At 40.2% G+C, this 21,416-nt stretch overlaps 2 protein-coding genes across 3 annotated transcripts in view; one reads left to right on the top strand and one right to left on the bottom strand.

The window, feature by feature from the left end:
- Positions 1-21,416, bottom strand: part of EFHC2 (EF-hand domain containing 2) — a 373,002-nt gene that overhangs the window by 141,841 nt on the left and 209,745 nt on the right. For both annotated transcript variants that reach the window (XM_019649716.1, XM_019649708.1), the window contains exon 3: positions 3,247-3,397. In XM_019649716.1, the coding sequence (XP_019505261.1) occupies positions 3,247-3,397 (151 nt within the window). The remainder of the gene's footprint in view (positions 1-3,246; positions 3,398-21,416) is intronic.
- On the top strand, positions 12,998-15,825 carry LOC109385951 (putative deoxyribonuclease TATDN2). The gene is given in 5 exon segments (XM_019648742.1): positions 12,998-13,016; positions 13,423-13,502; positions 13,611-13,851; positions 13,854-13,924; positions 13,960-15,825. Coding segments are annotated over 5 exon segments (2,277 nt in total).

Here is a 21,416-nt window from a genome sequence, read left to right as displayed (position 1 = left end):
AATGAAGACACTCCTAATGCCTCCTCAAATCAAGCCTTACCTTCTCCCTCTACTAGCAAAACCAAGCAGACACTAAATCAAATCTTCCTCCTCTTTCCACCACTTCAACAGCAGCTGTCTTCCAATATAGTAGAATAAGCCTGATCTAGACACCCAATTCCCAGTCGACATCTATAGTCTTGACTTTTTTCCTGAAAACACATCTCAAGGTTCCACCTGCATGATGGACATCACTATACAGTTGTCCCAACACACCTTCAAAGGCCTCATGACCCAAACAAACACAGCTCAGCTCCAACCCCAGTGTTGCTCCTTGCTCCATGCTCCTGGGCTTTATTAATACATCACCATCCTCTCAACCACAGAGTGAGCTGCCAGGCAGTCAGTTCAGATTCAAATGGAGCAAATTACCTCTCTAAGCCTGTTTCCTTTTCTGTAAAAGCTAACGATGGTTGTTAGGGTATTAAATAAGATAGCAATAAAGCAGGCACTTGATCATTAGATATTCCCCTTCCTCTCTATATTTAATTGCTGGTCAAGACCTATTAATTTTGCCAACCAAATATCTCTAAAATCTTCCCCCTATTTTTTATTCCTACCATCACTGTCCTGATTTGGACACTCAGCATTTCTAACCTGAACAATTGCAAAACTCTTGGACTAGTCACCTTGCTTCCTTTCCTCTCTAACCTGCTTGCCTATAAGCTCAAAGAGATAGGAGTATAACGGGCCTTATTCCTTTTGTCCATTTTCCCAAAACCCAGCACAGTGCTTGGCACAGAAAAGGCATTCAAAATCACTTCTTAGCAGAGCTGACTGGCTCTAAATTTATCATCCAGACACAATGAAGACATGCCCTAAGACAAACCTCAATCTCATGAGCATTGAAGGAAGTCCTTTACATACTGACTCATCACAGTCTTATTCACAGAGACCAGGGGTCCCAAAATTCCTGTTTCTCCCCTTAGGACCCATCGTGGTATATCAATATGGAAGCACTGGGCCCAGTTAAGTAGTTAGTAAGCAAAAATTGTATTCAACATAGACAGAAAATCATAAGATGTGTTAAATAACTATAAGTAGGTAGTAAGTAGAGCATGTGTATGTTAAACATAGAAAGAAAGGGATGGCAGAACCAAGAGATAACCAATTTTCAGTATGTATTAAATATACATAAGGCACCTGGGCTCTAAATATTCATGATACACTAATCTACAAGAGGTAGTAAATATTCATGAGTACTCAATATTTATGAGGCTTTAATTCGGCCACTCATTCATTGGTGACACCCATTCTGGCCCCATGTGCCCTTTGCGTAAAAAAACACAGGCAAAACCCATGACTATTCAGCAGACTTATTGGTACAGCTACTTATGAGCTACAGCTGTGGCCAGGCCCACTTGTCCCTGCATCTCTCTGATAGAGGGTGTGCCATTAGCCCAAGGTCCCTTCTGCCTGCGGTCCTCCTTGAACTTCAACTCTGGTCTCCAAACCACACTATTAGCGGGAAGGGCTGATGCAGCATAGAGGCAGGACCACTGCCTACCCCAGGATTCAGGCAGGGTGGTCCTTCCATCCACTTTTACCCTATCCTAGGTGTGTGAACCTATCCCATCTCTTTCCCCTTGCTTCTTGCTATATATATTAAATTGTTTCAATGCATTCTGTGATTCATGCATTTTAATTTGGCTGATGAGCCTTCTGTTCTGTGGTCTTTAGGAAAGCCTGCATGTGTGCTTCTTGGAGGCCACCTCTGCACCAAGGTAATATCCCACACAACACTCTAGCTGTACATAGAAAACAGATTGTAGGAGGAGCAGAAATGGAAGTAGAGAGGCATATTAGGCAGCTATTCCATTCCTCTCGTCAAGAGATGAAAGTAGCTTAGGTTAGGATGGTAGAAAGGGGAGAGAGAGAGAGAGAGAGACATGGACAGATTCAGGATATGTATTGCTAGAAGAATGAAGAACAAGGATGGTGGGTGCGAACAAATAGAGAAAGTAAAATGAATAGAGACAATAATCAAAAGGCCAGCTTCAGACCTAAGACATTGAAGATGGCAATACTCCAAAACACAAAGACACAACAATGTACCCAAGAATAATGGCTCATCAGGGATCAAACGGGCCTTGAAAGGTCATCTATACCAAACACCAAACAAACATGACTCCCTTCCTACACCTCTACTAAGTTGTGAGTGAAAAATAACCCCTGACCTGCCCCCAGGGCCATCCATCCATACCAGTGACCAAACAAACATGTGAGTCCCCTCTCCCCCACCCCTCCACCCAGCCCTGACCATGCTCATCCACTACAACTGCTGGTGGCTCTCTTCCAGAAAATTACTCTGCTTTCTAACCAGAATTCTGACCTCCTAGGTCCTACCCTTGAGGATACAGAAAATTCGGTCACTCTTCCTCCACATGACATCCTTTTAGATTCCTGAAAACATTTATCAGGCACACCTGAGCCTTCCCTTTACAGATAAGTATCCCTTTTCACTATTTTGCCTTATACATGACACATTTTCAGCCCTTTCACTATGGTGGTTGCTATCCCCTGAAGGCATACTCAGCATCATCCCAAGTGAAGGACTCACAGCACGAACAGAAGAAATCAGTCACCTCCCTTGATCTCTACCATGCTTCTAATAATGCAACCTTCTCTGGTGGCCACATCACAGAGTTAACACTTACCTGGCCAAAGTGGAGTATGGATAAAGACGATTCGCATACGTGGGGTGAAGGAACAATGACCCTTCATTTAAGTACCATCCAATTCTGCAGTTAATGGGTATGAGGATGAGGAGAGGGTAGTTGAAGTAAATGGCAGTGAATTCAGGAAATGAGAGAACACCTATCTGGAAGTGGCAGTAGAGAACAGTGTTCTCTCTTCCCCTGAGGGTGTTGTAATGAAAGTGATGTGGTCGTAGCAAAAAGACCAAATAGGCTGAAGAAAAATGTCAAAGACATGGGACAGTTTGCTCATACTAAAGCAGCACCTGAAAGGATACAAGCATGTCATAGAAAATGAGAGAAACGGCCAAAGTTGAGGTTTGTTTGGGGGTGGGGGTAGAAAGCTGATAAGTCATTATCAATAACCACAAGCTAACAGCATGTTTATATTCACCACTGCCAACAAGTTAGATACCTAATTAGTAGCATGGGGTCTTTTATAAAGCTAGAGAAAGACAGGATATAAAGGCAGAAATTAGAAAGGAAAGAACAACAACACTACTTTAGATACCTTGAAGCAGTCCGCTATTTTTCACCTCTGGTTCATTGACTTGAATTGTGTCATCTTCAAGGTAGAATAAGATTTTATAGCGTCTTATTCTATAGTTTTCTTGACGTTTATCAGGCACTTCATCTTCCACATACGCATCAAAAGACAATACCTGTTGGAATCATAATTAGAAACTAAGAAGTGAAAAAAAAATCAGCAAACTTAAAATCAATAAAGCTACTGCCTGTATATATTTTGTTACTGTAAAGAAAAAAGTTGAGATTTTTGCAAGAAGACATGCTACACATCAGCTATGAGAATGAATATTCAAACTATGTTTCAGTATATAAGGATTAGTTTATATTTTCATCACCGTCTGGTTAGAATGAGGTAATGATATTCGGGCAATAAATCCATCATTCAGCTCTACCATAAATTGAACTAGCATCTGTTTTTGGAATTTCACAGTGGGATTCTATATGTATGTTTATAGACAAAATAATACTCTTTCCCACAAGATGAATGTAAGTTTTATCATTTTTTCCCATTAAAAAGAACACAAAGCTACCTTGGTTCTAGGATACAGTTATCTTGACTTCTGGTCCTGCTGATTACTTGCCTTGAGGCAATTAATACAGACAGATCTGAAATTCAAGTGCACCAGAGACCCTACCTTAAACTTCAGGAACCTCAAAGAGTTCTGTTCAATGCCAGAGCCAGACTCATCTTATTTTGTGTTTGGGGGCTCGGGAGGGGGACGGGGCGCTCAGACAGAAGTAGTAGTTACTGAAGTAGTTACAGTAAAAATCAGAGATAGTCAAAAATACCCTTGAAAATTCCTTAACCACTTTGGAAAACTGTGCCTCTCAGTCAGTGTAACATAGTCCACTTTTCTCCCATGTTGAAGCAGAGGACTGATTGCCTCTTCAGTTGAAGATCAGTTGAAATAGCTTCCTTAGGCTTAGGTGCCATGTGGTTTGGAGAAAATAAAAATGTATCTTTAACCACTGGTATCACTCACAACATAGCATCATGCTCACACACTGAGAAAGACATGGTAATTGAGGACAACTGAGGGAACACTAGATTTAGGCTATCATTTCAAGCTTGACGTGGGGCATTGGCTCCCCAATTTTAATATTCCCTTTGCTTTCATTTTTGATCAACTTTTATAATTAAAGTTGCAAGATTTTATTGTGCACATGATGTAATACCAGGGTCATTCAACATGGACAATATGATACACATGAGTGAGTCTGCTAAATACAATCTACCCTGTAGGAGTGATTAGCTACCCTAACTAGGAATACATGCTCTGGGAGTGTTTAGCAAATTTCTATCAGAAACCCACACTTACGAAGAGGTTGACAAAATACCTCAGCAGTTTATCTCTATCAACACAAGAAGCTTTGTTAATTACCATAATGGTTGGCAGAACGGAATTTTAGTAAAATGATTGTATTCAAAATGAATGAATCAGTTACAAATGACCAGGTACTGTCTTTACCAGATCAGGTTCCAAGAATCTAGTAAGTCCAGAGACCTATACCCTTCAAATTGGCATGTTTGGCTTCATTCCAAAATGGTCCTATGTGCAGCTGCTCTCTTGGGGTATGCATCTGGCCTGATTCCAGTTAGAAGTTAGCAAAACCCACTACTAGAATGTTGTCATATTTGTGCTGACTGAACATTTCTGGTAAGATGCTGTTGAATGAATACAGGGTTTCCTTCTGGAGTGATGAAAATGTCTTGGAACTAGATTGAGGCAATGGTTGTATAACATTGTGAATATACTAGATGTCACTAAATTGCACACTTTAAAACAGCTAATGATTAATTTATGTTATGTAAATTTTACCTCGATTTTTAAAAAAGATATTAGACACCAAATTGTCTTGAAATGGTGGTAAATTTTATGTTATATGGGGCCGGCCGAGTGGCGCGATGGTTAAGAACTGGCTTGGGACACCAGAGGGCCCCGGTTCGGATCCCACATATGAGGGCCAGTGACACTGCCCTCTACAGCTAAGATGCTGAACAACAGCTCAACCTGGAGCTGGGCAGCCGTGAGTCGCTGGCGACGGTGTAGGCTGCAGCCCCTGTGGCAGTGGGTTGCCATGGGCTACCATATGTAGCCAGCAGCCAGCGTGAGCGGCCAGCAGCCACCGTGAGCGGCCGTCCAGAAGCCGGCAACTGATCTGCCTCGCCCGGGAAGAGCGCAATGATGGTGCCAACTTGCGCCAGTGAAGCAACGTCCTCCACAACTAGACTGAAGAACAAAAACGACAGCAACTTGTCTGTTCCCCTTCCCCCAACTCCCCAGCACTGTTCCCATCCCCCCAATTCCCCAATAAAAATCTTTAAAAAAAAATTTATGTTATATGGATTATATCTCAATAAGAAATAGTAGTGGGTAAAAAGAGGTTGCTGGAATACCTAAAAGGACAACAGAGCTAGGACTTTATCAAGCTTTCAGTAAAGGTGGTGAGGGAGAGCAGAATGTGCCACTTGGGCATGTGGATTATTTCAATCTGAAGACAATCAGGGCCCATCAGATGCAGGAAGAACATTCTACCACCCGCTTAGCTACCTAAAAGAACTTAGATAGGGGCCCTGTACCAGCAAGAGAGCTATTACCAGAGCAAACTTTTATATCAGAAAGACCTACCTGCATAGCATGGCAAATATTTGTTTACGTGTGAGTTGTCCTCCTCCCCTTTGAAGCCACAGGCCTCTACCCTCTTCTCTCTCTTTTTTTTAAAGATTTTATTGGGGAATTGGGGAAGGGGAACAGACAAGTTGCTGTCCTTTTGTTGTTCAGTCTAGTTGTGGAGGACGTCGCTTCACTGGCCCATGTTGGTATTATCATCGCACTCTTCCCGGGTGAGGCAGTCAGTCGCCGGCCATTGGACGGCTCACGGTGGCTCACGGCAACTCACGAAAGCTCACGCCTGCTGCCGGCCAACCCCACTGCAGCCTACACCGTCGCCAGCAACTCACAGCAGCCCAGCTCAAGTTCGAGCTGTTGTTCACCATCTTAGCTGTAGAGGGTGCAGCGTCACTGGCCCTCATGTGGGATCCGAACCAGGGCCCTGCTGCTCAGAGCTGGCATCCCAAGCCAACTCTTAACCAATGTGCCACTCGGCCGGCCCTCTACCCTCTTCTCTTTAGCTAGGGATGTCATATAAGCCTCAAATACCTAACTGCCAGGGAGTCTCATGTGTCTATGGGACTCCTATATGCACAAATTTTTTTTCTCATGTAACCTGTCTTTTTTTTTAAAGATTTTTATTAAAATACAGCTAACATACAAATATTATATTAGTTTCAGGCATACACCATAGTTATTCAACATTTATAAACCAAAAAAAAAGGTTAACCTTAAGTCCAGCAACCATCTGACACTGTACCACACCATCAGAATATTATTGACTATATTCCCATTGCTGGGCATTACATCCCCATGACGTATTTGTTTTATACTTGGTGATTTGAACCTCTTATTCCCCTTCACCTTTTTTCTCCACTTTTAAATTTTTTCAAGTACAGTTGACATTCAATATTATTTTATACTATATGGTGTATACCTGAAATTAATGTTAATCTTTCTTATGTCAATTTAATTATTAGACCAGCCAAAGAACCTAGAAAGGAAGAAGGGAAGTTTTCCACCCCTATAATAATATTCAATTTGAAAAAAATTTTCCTCTTTATAATCGGGTGGGAAAGTGTGGAGAGAATATTAATAGCTCTCACCTACCTCTATGTATTGAATGCTACTGGTATATATTTATGAAGGATCAATGTTTAGGTTTTATTAGATGAAAAAGACAAATTGTGAGACATTAATGAAGAAGAAGAAGAAGGTATATAATAAGAAGGATAAATGCATGCTATTATAGGTTAGTAAACAATAAAAATTTATATACATTTAATGTGGTAGTGTTTATTCTTCCCCAAAAAGCTTTTATTAAATCAATGGTTTCTCTTATGACTATGGAGGCTTAGAATTAAGGAAATAAACCATAATACATTTTGTATTGCATACAGAGGATGGCCCCTTTATATATGCCAATGGTATATTTACAGAAATTTAGCATATGTGAAGGGGAGCAGAATATGAAACCCCAAAATATGCCTCATTTGCATAGGGTTTATCTTGAGCTGATTTTTACAAAACAAAACACACAGGAGAAGCTCTGAAATCCAACTAGAAGTTACCCTTTTGTAAGAGGTATTTACATTTATAAGAAAAATCTCCATTTGTAAGAGTGTCTTCCTCTCTGTACCAGGAAGAGGAGGAAGACTAAATGTCTAGAAACATCAATGGAGAAGGCATGGATTTAAACTTTCACAACAACCATACTCTAGTTTACTGCGCTTTGACTGATAACCTCCCAGTAACTGGCCTCTCACCCCCACATCTTTTGTCTTTAGTAAATATGGTATTTAAGGTGATGGCATGGGCCATTTCTGGGAGTTACTCAGTTTTCCTGGGTATCTCCCAAATATATCTCCCATTGCTATTAAACTTCTATTTGTTTCTCTTCTGTTGATCTGTCCTTTTTACAGGGGGTAACTCAGCCAAGAGCCTAAAAGGGTAAAGGGAAAATTATTTTTCCTCCTCTACATAAGGTTAACTTACAAAAAATTCTAATAAATTTAAAATACATAAATTATGCAAGTTACAGTCATTGATCACAAAGTAATACAATTGGAAATGTGTCATGTAACTATAAACAAAAATTGTCACTCCTAATAATTGTGAATCCCAAGAAGAGATATTATCTGTCAAAATGGGACTCACTTGGTTAACTGCACCCAAGTTCATAACAAGTTTAGCAGCCACTGCTGACAGAAGCCCCTCACACATTCTGCATTTCGGGAAAAGCCACAGACTCAGATTTCAATGCCCTGTACTCTGCCCCAAGCCTGTTTACACCCCTAGTGAACCACCACCAAGAGGAAGTTCCTGGTTTCATCTTTTGACCAATGGACTGAGACCTGGCCCACCCAATCAGAACTACTTAAAACAGAACAAATTGGGAACTGGTGCAGGAACTTTTCCTATAAAAGACGGCCTCCCTTTGCCCTAGTGGAACACGATTTAGGTTACTATTTGAATCAATGTCTCCTAGGCTGCAGCTCTTTTTGCTCAAGTAAATGTTTTTATTCTTAATTAGTCTGAAATTGATTTTGGTATACCTAATTATTATGCTGAAAATAAATTAAGTACAACAAATATGTATAGAATTTAATAAAATTTAAAGATGTACAAACCTATAAGATATAGGTAAATCTGTGATTTTGGGTAACTTACTGGATTTAGATTATTACATTAGAGAATGTATGAGAACTAATTTAGTTAAATGTGTTAACTCAGCAATTCTCAGCCTTGGCTTTGAATTGGGAACTTAAAAAGAAAGACCAGAGCCAAGCCTAAATAAATTATATCAGAATCTTGAAGAGGTAAGAGTGGCATTAGTATTTTTTTTTAAATCCCCAAGTAATTCTGAAATGCAGTCAGAGGTTCGAACCAGTGAGCAACAGACTTAACAAAAAATTTAAAACAGATAAGATTAGAGCAAAGATGATCAAAAAAGAATATAAATAAATAAAATCAGAAATAAACCAGTGCAGACATAGAGATGTAATAAATTATAAGATATAAATTATCTTATGATAAATTATGTAAGCTTTTATGAAAATAAAATTTAAAACCAATTAAAGAAGTGATTTTCTGTAAGAACTGTGAACAATCAAAACACAATTCAGGGCTGGCTGAGTGGTTCAGTAGGTTAAGAGCACGAGCTCTGAGCAACAAGGTTGCCGGTTCGATTCCTACATGGGCCAGTGAGCTGTGCCCCAGCGGAGCTGCCGCTAAGCTGGTGAGAATGCGTGCTCTTAGCAGCAAGGTTGCCAGTTCAACACCCACATGGGACGGATGGCTGCACCCCCCCCTTTCCCCCGCCCCCCGCAACTAAGATTGAACACAGCAACTTTAGCTGAGCAGCCTTAAGCTGCTGATGGGCAACTAGATGTCTCAGTGTGCAACAAGGCTGCCGGTTTGACTCCCACATAAGATGGTGGACTACACCCCTCTTGCAACTAGACTGAAAGTGGCAACTGGACTTATAGCTGAGCTTGCGCCTTCCACAACTAAGATTGAAGGACAACAACTTGACTTGGAGCTGATGGGTCCTGGAAAAACACAATGTTCCCTTTCCCCAATTCCCCAATTAAAATCTTTTTCAAAACAAGCACAAATAATCAAGTAAGAAGTGAAAAAATTACCAAAAAATTGCCCCAACAAAGGCTCCAACCTAGATGATTGACTAATGGATTCTCTCAAACTTCCAAGGAAAAAAACATTACCACATTATACATATAACTCCCCCAGGATCCAAAAATGATGGAAAGCCACAAAGGTGAATTCTAATGCCTGATAGACATACCATAAAAAAGTAAACTATGGAGAAATAGTTCTCACTCTGGATTCACATTAGAATCACCTGTAGAGCTTTTTAAACTCCTGATGCTTCACACACACACACACACACACACACACACACACACACACACACACGGAACTCAATATATCAGGGTGGGCCTAAGCATCAGTGATTTTTAAAACTCCCCAGATGATTACAATGTGCAAGCCAAAGTTGAGAACTACTGCTCCAGAGCAATTTCATACTTATTATTTATAGAGCAAAGATCCTAACTAAAATAGAAGCAAAACAGAATTCAATAGTCAGTAACAGCTATAAGCCACCTACATTCACAAAAAGCAGCATTTTCCACAAAGATGTTTCCAAATTAAGAAATAAGGGCAAATATGTGATGATCTCATACTGTTTCCTACCACATACATTTTAAAATATAAAAGTAATTCCTTAACAAGATTAAAAAGAATTTGCTTTAAAATAGCCTAAATATCCAGCATTAAAATTAAACTCTGTGTCTACAACAACCAGGAACAGAACAAAAATGCCCCACCGACATCATTATTTAATATTGTTTTTAGGCGTTCTGGACAATATGAGAAGGTATGAAGTAAAAATATTAGAAAGAGACAAAAGTACCATTGTAGGCAGATAAAATAATGGCCTACGCAAAGGCTGTAAAACTAAGAAAAGATTTCAGCATAACCACAACCGAATCAAAAAAATATTTATGTACCAGCAATAACCAGCTGAAAATACAGTGGTAGGAAAAAGTATGTTCACAATAGAATAAAAAATTACAAAACACTTAGTTTTAATCAGAACTCTGTGACCCTGATAAAACTCTAAAAACATTTACTAGAAGATACAGAAGAACTTGACTAATAGGATAGGTGAGGTATATTCTGGACAAGCAGAATAAAATGCCGTATTTCAAGTGGATATTTCATTGGCGTGTTAGAGGGACTTAAAAAAATAATTCTAAGTCTACCTGATAAGATAAACATGCCAGCCTATTAAGGATAATTATGAAAATTAAGGGTAATATAGGAGACCTAACACTCCAAGATTTTATAGGTTACTATTATGGTTCAGTTGTTAAAGCAGTGCTACACCATAGTAACAAGAGACATACTAGTATGTGAAAAAGAATAGATGGTCTGGAAATAGACTCTATTACATATAGGAATTTAACACATGATGAAAGAAGAGTCACATATCAATAAGTGAAAATAGTACTAACTTGGAAAAGCATCAGTGTATATCCCCACCTAAATTATTGTTGCGGGATACTCGGACAGAAAGACGGGACACCAAGGCTCAGGGCAAGAAGCAACATTTGTTGATGCCGGCACCAGCTCAGCGGATTCACATCCAGAGACTGAGCCCCGATCCGGACAGGACTCGGAGTTATATACCCTGAGGTTTCCGGGTTAGCAGCCAAGATTCCTTATTAGGACATGTGGCATTGTGTTAGTTTCTGACTGCCTCCCAGGTGAGGTAAGAATTAGGAAATGTTAAAATCGGAAGTTTTGGTGGCCATGTGGTCCGGGAAAGCCTTTGTCTAGGGCTCCCTGCCACATTATAACCCAAGTTAAATACCAGACGGATTATTAACTTAACCCTCCGTCGGGTGCAACTTATCTCACAAATTGTTTTGAATTTCTGTTGATTTTTTTACTGAATTTATGTAATAAACATATGGTTTTTAATTTGTGGCAAATTAAAATTCCATTCTGAAAACATAATAAGCATGCTTACACATCATTTTCATTCACTTTAAATTTAAATAAATAAATGTCATACATGCATCTAGTAGATGCATTGTGCCCAAACTCGTAACTTGCAGTGTGCCCAACGGAGGGTTAAATATAAAACATCAACCCCTTTTACCCCTCCAAAAAACAATTATAAATGTGTCAAAGCCTTGAAATGAAGGATGACCATTCAAGGCCTAGGAGAGAAAGAAAATTATGAAAGGAAAAATTAAAATTTGACTACAAACACAAGTTATAATTTCAATAGACCAAAATGTAAATGAAAAACAACCTACTGTTAAAAAAGAAAAGAAACAACAAGCCCAAGGTGGAGTCACTTGACCAAGACAGCAAACCAAGAATTGCAGTTTCCGCCCTTCCCAGAAATGTAACCTGATCTGGAATGCTCTGATCAACACTAGCAAGGTAATCTGCCTAAGACCTCCTGCTGCCTTTTGCCTAAGGAAAGGTCACCTTGCCTGAACCAATCCTTTCTTTTCTTTTGCTAATAACTTTCTTGTCCTGTTCAGCTTCTGCCTATAAAAGCCTTCTATCTTGTGCAACTTCTCAGAGCACCACCTCTCCATTTACTAGGTGGGATGCTATCAGACTCATGACTTATTCAGTAAAGCTAATTAGTTCTTTAAATTTACTCGATTGAATTTTTGTTCATTAACAATAGTAATAAATTTTTGGAAAATGACAAAAGTTTAACTTATTTAAAATTTTTAAATTAACTTTTAAAAGACTCTAAAGAAAAAGAAATGAAAAAGAACTTAAAATTCAGGAGTGAATCAATAAATAAAAGTGCTCACTCTAAGAAATTATCAGTTAAGTGCAAATTAAAATAACAGTGAGGCACTGATTTTGTTTGTTTCTCCTATTAAATTAACCTGGTAGGATTATTCATCATGGATGGGATGTTAAATTACTTCTGGAGCAATGTGGCGCTATGAGGAGCCATTTTAAAATTCCTATACTTCTTCTCAGGAACTCCATTTCTGGGCATGTAGCCCAAAGAAACAAACCAAAATATGGAGAAACATATATGCAAAGATGTTCTTTGCAGCATTTTCTTTTATTAGAGAAAAAAACTACAGTGAGGGAACCTAAAGAGTTAACAAAAAGGGAAGTGTTTGGTGAATTATGGCACATCTACCTACTCCAGAATTTTGATGAAGGTACTAGAATGAGGTTTTTGAAAGCTATGCAGCAATATGAAAAATACTTAAGATATGCAGAAACGTTGAGTAAAAAAAAAAACCACAGGACTGAAAATGGTAACATATTACAATTATAAATGTTTTTGAAAGCATGTATATTTGAATTATGGTTTAAAAACTGTTAACTACATTTTTGGAAAAGAATGGGGGAGAGAAAAGGAACAAATAGCAAGCAACGCTGACAGCTCTGGAGGCCTGCCTGGGCTGCAGGATTGGGGCGGCCTAGGCTACAGAGGCAGGAGGCGGAAAGCAGGAGGGTGGGGAAGGTGGCTGGGGGAAGAGGCCGCTGAGTGGAGGGGTGGATTGACCTAAGGTGAAAGTGGAGGGGTCGCTGGTTAGGAGGAGTATGGCCGGTGGCCAGGACGGTTGGCTGCACCCTGCACCGTACCCCCTCCGCTCTGGTAGCCAGGACTGGTGGACAGGGTGAGCAGTGCCCTGTGCCCTCCCTGCTCCCTCCCGCCTCTGTTCCCCGCACCCCTCCTGCCTCTGTTCCCTGCACCCCTCCCACCTCTTCCCTGCACCCCTCCCGCTCCGCCCAGTACTGGTTCTGCCCTGCCCTCCTACGCACTCATGGAGCCCCTCCTACGCACTTGTGGAGGCCCGTACCTCTAGTCCAGAAGCCCAGCTTACGGGTACCCTGTGTGTGTGGTCTCCAAAGGACCTGCAGTCTTTTCGAGGGCTTTGATATTTGGAAAGGTTTTCCAAATGGGAGAGGTTTATAGTGCCCCGGAAGTGCCTTAATATCCCAGAAGTGCTTTCTCATACCGGAAGTGCTTTGTGTGGAAAAGTGCTTCGTCATATCGGAAGCACACCGAAGGCGCGGAAGGCTTGGACGCCGATCCGAGCTTTCGGTAGGTCTTGCATTTTTGCAACTTTTCCAAAGCGCTTTGGAAGCCTTTGGCAACTGTGGAACACTGAGAACTGTGATCGGCTGGTGAAAAAACCGGAACCGTCCGTAGCGGTCGGAGCGGCGCACAGTCCGGTACCACAGGAGCGGCACAAAGGTAGGATCCCCCAGCAAAGGCAAACACCTCTGGGATCCCAGTAACGTGGCCTCCTCCAGCTGGCCAGCTCATACCTCCACATTCCGTTCGGGAGAGGCCAGCAGCCCTGAGTGCGTGAAAGCCCAGTAGGAGGAGAGTACCTTTTGGCCTTTAAGTGGAGGTAATTCCTCCTCCTCCCATTCCTCAGGCCCAGGCTTGCGGGAGCGCTCTCTGGAGACTGCCTGATTCGAAGCACTCCGCGTTCTTTTCGTCCACGAAATCCCATCCGTGCCATCCCCTACACGTTCTATCAGCCCCTTTCTAGAAAAAAATGGGTTCTCTAGATGATGCCAGCAACTTGAGATTTAATTCCAAACACAGTTCCCATAATTCCACTAACCCTGAATTTGCAGCCAAAGCCGAGGGTCAAAATGGTAACACTGCGGAACCAAACACCGTCCAGAGAGGGAGGGGCAGACAGAGCGACCAAGGCTCTTCAGTGACCTATGGAATGCCTCTCCGGAGCATATTGATAAAATCAAAGCCAAAAGGAAAGGGAGAGGCTGCCACTAGTGCAAAATGGAGCACAAGAGAGCATGGACAAAAGCCAGCGAAGACCGTCACCTTCGCTAGTTCTGTCACTTTCTTAAGTCCTCAGAAACAGAAAGCTTCAGCCCCAGAGGTCAGAGCAGAGAAAGAAAAGATGAGTGACTTCCATGACAGGGTAGTGCTTGTAGATCCTCACAAGAAACCCAGTTTGAAGCCAATTGGTTACGAAAGAGCAGTCCGTTCTAAAAAAGGCTCTTCAGCCCTAAAATTTCTAGAGAAGCATGACGCTAATTCAGAAATCCAAAACCATAAAGAAAGGAGAGGGGTGATTAAGCACTCCTCTTCAGAAAGTTACCGGCCTAAGGTGGATGAGATTTCTGCAGCCAGAGTTTCTCAGGAGAAGCCAGGCTCACTGAGTCCCTCAGGAGTTTCAAAGCCTTCATCCTTCACCACTGAAGGTGTCATACATCAGCCTCCTTTGTACAGTGGTCCTTTGCATGGCTATGACAGCTACCAGACCAGCAGTCTCAAGCCTTCTCACAATCCCACCCTTGGTAGCAGCAGCAACAATACATTGCAGGCTGGGAAGAGCAGACGCAGATTCTTCAGTAATTATTCCTCCAATGCTACAATGCACTTCCAAAACTGGTCCAGAGACCTGAACGCATCAAAGGAAGGTCATTCCCAGAATTCTGGTTCATTTCATTTCCCCAGAAGTTCAGAAGCAAAGATGAAGGAGAAAAGAGCATTCCAAGAGGCAACGCCATCATGTCCTCGAGGAGGACATGCATCTAGTTCCCTGCCAAAGAGCCACTGGGAGCAAAGCCTAAAAGAGGGTTTCATTGACACTCATTGTCACTTAGACATGCTCTATTCCATGTTGTCTTTCAAAGGGACCTTTACCAAGTTCAGAAAAATTTACAGCCATTCCTTCCCTAAGGAATTTCAGGGCTGCATCACTGATTTCTGTGATCCTCGCACACTAAGGAATAGCCTATGGGAGAGTCTCTTGAAAGAGGATCTGGTTTGGGGAGCCTTTGGCTGTCACCCCCAGTTTGCAGATTTCTACAGTGAGTATCAAGAAAGAAATATTTTGCAAGCCTTACGGCACCCCAAGGCTATAGCGTTTGGAGAAATGGGTTTGGATTACTCTTACAAGTGCATTACACCCATCCCACAGCAGCACAAGATATTTAAGAGACAGCTGCAGCTGGCTGTGTCTCTAAAGAAGCCCTTAGTGATCCACTGCCAAGATGCTGACAAAGATCTGCTGGCCATCATGAAAAAATTTGTGCCCCCTGACTACAAGATCCATAGGCATTGCTTCACTAGCAGTTACCCAGTCATCGAGCCCCTTTTGAAGTACTTTCCCAACATGTCTGTGGGCTTCACAGCAGTCCTGACTTACACTTTTGCCTCCGAGGCCCGTGATGCTCTGAAAAAGATCCCATTGGAGAGAATTGTCGTGGAAACGGATGCTCCCTACTTCCTGCCTCATGGGGTTCCCAAAAGCCTTTGCCAGTATGCCCACCCAGGCATGGCCATGCACACAATTCAAGAGATTGCCAGAATCAAAGATCAGCCGCTCCACCACATCTTGGCCACCTTGCGTGGGAACACTAGTCGCCTCTACAGTATTTAATCAGAGAGGGCACAGTCAGGCGTACTCCAAAAAAAAAAGGAGACCAGGAGCCTGACAACACAGACTTGGTTTGAACTCTGCCTGTGTACCAGGTTAAAGATGTGCTCAGCAAGCCCATTGGCACAGAAAAAAACCCAGGACAAGATGCTTTCTTCAAAACCTCTTCATACGACTTCTGCTTCTGGCTGGTAGGATGGGGTGCAATGGGATGAGAGGAGAGAGATGGGGATCTTGATTTTATCAGGGTTTTTCCTCCCAGCCAGATTGTGCCAGCGTAGTCAATAAAGAAGAAAGAGTTCCTTAGGGTACAAAAAGTTTGCTAATCCAAATTCGTGTTCCTTGCAGTCTGTGTTTTTGAAGTGTTGGTGAATAAAGTCACCTTCCTACCTCTCTTTAAAAAAAAGAAAACAAGGAATGTTGAATTTTAATACTGTTAGGTGATTTATTCTGTCTATACCCTGAATGTATTTGTTATTATAGGAATTCTATAATCCATACGAGTTGTTAAATTCATAAATTCAGTGACTGTTCAACTTGCAATTTATTATTTCAACAGATATACTAACACTAGCATTTCCTCTGAAAGGAAACTGATTCAGATAAAAATTAGTCAGTTAATAGTCATGTGCCAAAGGGGGCTGTGGAGGGGCTTAGAGTGATGGGGGCCAAATTGGTTGAATCATAGAACACCATTGAGGAGATGAGTTTTGAATCTAAACTGAATTCCCAACAGTTGTATAATTCCAAAGCTCTTTAGATAACCCGTATATAATAGCACCTGTTTTCAAATTGCTCTTATTCTTAATAAGGCCCAAATGTATACCACTTAGAGATACTATTCTCCAGAAGGGCTTCAAAAACATCAACAAGACAGAAACAGAGAAGAGCTGCAGCTGCCCACTTGGCAAATAGCCAATGAAAATAGACCCAGAATATTCCAGACTTCTCTAGTTTCTTTTGTGCCCATTTATCTGGATCCAGAAAAATCAGCTAGCTCCTTGCCATTTGGTTCCCAGCTCAAATGTCCCCTCCACAGAGAAGCCCTCCCTGGTCACCAATCTATAGTGCTCACCTCAACAGTGAGGAAAACAATCCTTGACTTATTGTTTTGATTTAATCATAGCATTTAGCACTGTTTGAGATTATGTTAATTTTTTTGTGTTCATTAGTTATCTTCCGCACTAGGTTGTAAGTTTACAAGCTTGTCAGTCTCGTTCACACTGTCCATATATACATCTAATGTTACTATAGTGCCTTGAACAGAGCAGGTACTCCTCAGCAAAGATTTCTTGAATTAACATATGGATAAATAACAGACTTCATTAACACCTCAGAGTTAATGATAGTATTTGAGCCAGGGGACAGGTATTAGGAAGAGAAAAGAGAAATATACCATCATATTTCTAGCACCCCTCTTTAATTGAAAAGGCAAAGCAAGGATTAAAGGCCACGTATATTCTGCTGTTAGATGATATCCGAAATAAATAAGGTCAAGCCCTACCAGGAACTTGACAGTTCATTTTCTCTATAAATAACACTGAGTATACCACAGATTTTCCCCTGTTGAGAATTCAGTCTTTTGAGAAGAAAGTATAAGAATGCTGTAGCTGGAGTGCTTCACACAAAAGAAGCTGATGTAACGTCAAAGGTATGATTTGATCCTATTTTTCAAGACAGAAAACCTTCAAAAAGTAAGCCAATGTTTTGAATTAAGAAATGTTTTTTTCCATTTAATGTACACTTTCGATGGACATTGCACAAAGTGTGTCCCTCAACTCAGAGGAGCCCTGAACATTTTATAAAGGATTGCAAAAAAAAGGGTTCCATGGACACACATTTTGGGGAAATACTGAGTTTTACAGAGTTCCACAGATTTTTGTTTATTTCTGGATCTTGCATGTCCTTTGATATGTTCATGTGAGCCACAAACACTCAAGAGGGTGTTTCTTAAAGTTACTTCTAGATTAATTTGATTAATTTGAGGTACAATTCAATGAGCTCAAGTTCTTGGGTAACGTGAGTTTAGGAAATGCTACCTCAGTCACATTCTCACTGTTGCAATGCCCTTATCACATTTTGTACGTATCTCTCTACGTCCTCTTTCATTTACCTTTCTCACTACATAAGATCCATGGAGATCAAAATGTCATTTATCTGGTCCTAGCAAAGTGACATTACCAAGTGGGCATTTTAAGAATGGGTGTGAATAAACGGTTGCATTTATAAGTACACACTTAACAAGATAAAGAGGATACACACATAATTAATTTTCCTTTCTGAAAAAAAAGATCTTTTTATATAGAGAAAATACTTTCCTTACCTGCCTGTCTCCCTCTCATTTTTTATGGCAAATGCATAGAGTGTACTCTGCAGTGTTTCTAACATGCAGGAGAGAGCCTTGCCATAATTCAGTTTTATTTCTTCAAGAATGGGAGTAAGCAATGTAGTCTTTTCTGAGTGTAGTATATCTAGAGTGGCCTAAACCAAAAATCACAATCTTCCTTTACTTATTTCATGAATGAAATAAAGAACACTTCACCTATGCATGTTACTAGTAAAGCAACAACAACAACAACAACAAAAACTTGTAGTTCAGATGTGCAAAATTTGGAGCACTTTGTAAATAGTTTTCTATTTTGTAAACAGATATTCCATTGAACCTCAAAAAATGACTATTTAGCATTCCTATGGTTGTATGGCACTTGGTGTGTGTACTCTACCGTTTTGGTGACATCAGAAAGCCATGAAGGCAGCCGGTGATCTAGAAATTCAATTTGCCGTTAGTGGTCCCTGGGCCATCAGTCAGCCTGGAGTCACAGGGCCTCTCAGGCCCATTAACAGGCTCTCTGAACCTTGGCAGTCCTTTCACTGCACGTCAATATTTCCCTTCACTTAAATTTTAGAAAGGCAGCTATTTCTACCTTTAAAGCTAAAAAGGAACAAACTGCCCACTTTGTCTTGGGAGATGGGGGATTCTGTTTCTTTCTGTTGGTCTTTATTCATACCTGACTTCAAAATTAGTACCTGCTTATTGTAGAATTTTTGAGACTCCTAAAGAGCACAAAGTGCAAAAAAATAGCCCATAATCCTACTGCTTAGAGACAATCAATTTAACAATTGGAGTAGCTCTTTGGCAATTTCTCTAATATTATTGGCCAATTCCAGCATTGTTCTCTTTGAGTCAATTTTGCTAGCTAATATTTACTATAATATTCACTTCACTTCATAATTAGCATAAGCTGTACATTTTGCTGTCTCTCTCTGAATGTGATTTAAATACATTATTTTGTGTATTTTTGTTTGCTCTCCTGAGCAAATAAGCTAGAAGTTTAAGTCTATTGTTTGATTTAAAGAATCAACTTAGACTTCTTGTTCAAATCTATTGTTTACTGATTTATAAAATTCTGCTTTTATGTTTATGACTTTTTTCTTCAATTCTCAGATGTCCTTTTTTTGGTGTGTGTGTGCTTTTTCTAATACTTTAAGTTAAATGCTTACTTTAAATTTGGAGGGTAGAGAACAAAGCATTCAGTACCATAAATTGTCTGTAATTGTAACTCTGCTGTATCTATAGTAATTTTTATTTTCATGAAGTTTACTTTCCCACTATAAAAATTAATCCATATGCATTACAAAAAATATAAAACTAGGAACAGAAAGAAGTGCAAGGTATTTCTACTACCTAGAACCCACTCTTCTGTTAATGTTTTTCCCAATGCAATTGTGATTATATTGTGTTATTGGAAAAGTCATGACGTTTTTGTTTTTTTTTGGTTTTCGTTGCAAAAATGTGTCATGGCTTTTCTGACAACCCAATATAACTATGCCAAATTATACATAATTTTTAAAAATCATATGTTTTCACTCCCATACTAACTGAAGATTAACATACCACAAAAATCTCACCACCAATCTATATACAGTACTCATGTTCTGGTGTATTTTTACTACAGTCTTTTCAAAAAGCAATTAAAAACACAAAGTATATATGTTTGTTAAGCAGCGTTAAAGAAAGAACATTTACAGGTCCTAGAAAAAGGTGGTACAAAGATAAGCTTTGTTTCTCTTGATAGAGATTTTAACTCTATTCATTGTTATTTTTACTTTTTAAAGAATTGTCAGTTCAAGTATTCTAAAAATAATATATACTGAAACTCACTTAAATAGAGAAAAGTAATATATTTTTCCTTGTTATAGCCCTGTCTAGCATTTAGGACTCTTTATATTATTGTTTATTATTCTTGTATCTTCCAGTAAACTTTTAAAATGTTCATATTCTATTTTTAACTTTAATTGTACTTTATAATTACTTATAAGTTTGTTTCCATTGCTCATCACTAATCCTTTTATTTTCTGACTTCCCCATGGTTGAACTGTTTAATTTCCTCATAATCGGCTGGAGTATATATCTTCAAGCAACTTTTACAGGGAAGGTATGTGGATGGCATATTTATGAGAAATTACATATCTGAGAACATCTTTCTGCTGCTTTCATTGATGAATAACACCATTGCCGAGTCTAGAACTTCTGGGTCACAAACACTTTCCCTAAAAGTTGTAGACATTGCTTCATTGTCACCTGGCATTTAATATTTCAAAGAATCTGATGTCAAATTCTTTGGGGTTAAACTTCTTTTTCTGTCAGAATGCTTGGTGATTACTTTATCCTTGAAATTAACATAAAATTGCCAGGATATGGCTAATTATTGGTCTCTCTTTTGTTATTTTCTCTAGTACATAGTAAGCATTCCATCTGCAGTTCTGTCTTTTTATAGTCAAGAAAGTTGGTCTGTTTTTATTATTTTCTTATGGCATGCTTAGTTGACTCAGTTGCTTTTAATCTAGCTTCAAATTCTTCGGGAATAATTGTTATTAGAACTCCATCCTCTGTCCAACCTTTAAGTATCTATCTCACTGCTCTTATCTGACCTTTGCTAAGATATGTCTGGGAAAACAGGAATGAGCCTAGGGAGCAGTCATTTGGCTCCAGTTTAGGCTTACACATCTGCAAAGGTTGTGATAACAAGTGTAACCACACCTTCCTCCACCACAACAGACAATGCTCACCACAATGGAAAATTCCTCAGCAGACTAAAGCAATTTACATCCAGGTTTGAGAATATAAAACCCCAGCTAAACAGAATGTCACTGTAGCTGTCTACTCTAGACCTGCCTCTGGCAACTCCTCTGCCGATGTCTCTCTTTTTAAATAAATTTTCTGACTTCTACCCCTTATGTCTTGTGAATCCTTTCACAATCTGTGTGCAGCCATGACATTTTGGTGACCCGTATGGGGAGGCTGTATCCTATCCCCACTGGAGTTCTTCCCAGTGGCTCTTATCTCCTCTGAGGCCTACTCTCTAACATGTGGCACAGTTGGCAGCAGCAGCTCATCCAGGGTGAACCCACACACGCTAGTAGGTCTCCTTTCTCATTTCCATGAGTTTCTCACTTATTCCCCGCAGGGTAGGCCAGAAATGACATCTCCTGGCTGGGGCTACTTTCCATGGGAAGCAAAAGCCCAACCTATTCACCAAAGGGGACTCCCAAGGCAAAACAGTGTGGGTCGGTCAGTCTCTCTCTCTCTCTCT

This window comes from Hipposideros armiger, unplaced genomic scaffold (genome assembly GCF_001890085.2).
Source record: "Hipposideros armiger isolate ML-2016 unplaced genomic scaffold, ASM189008v1 scaffold_7, whole genome shotgun sequence".
Classification (NCBI taxonomy): domain Eukaryota; kingdom Metazoa; phylum Chordata; class Mammalia; order Chiroptera; family Hipposideridae; genus Hipposideros; species Hipposideros armiger.
This window is presented reverse-complemented; position numbering and strand designations above follow the sequence as displayed.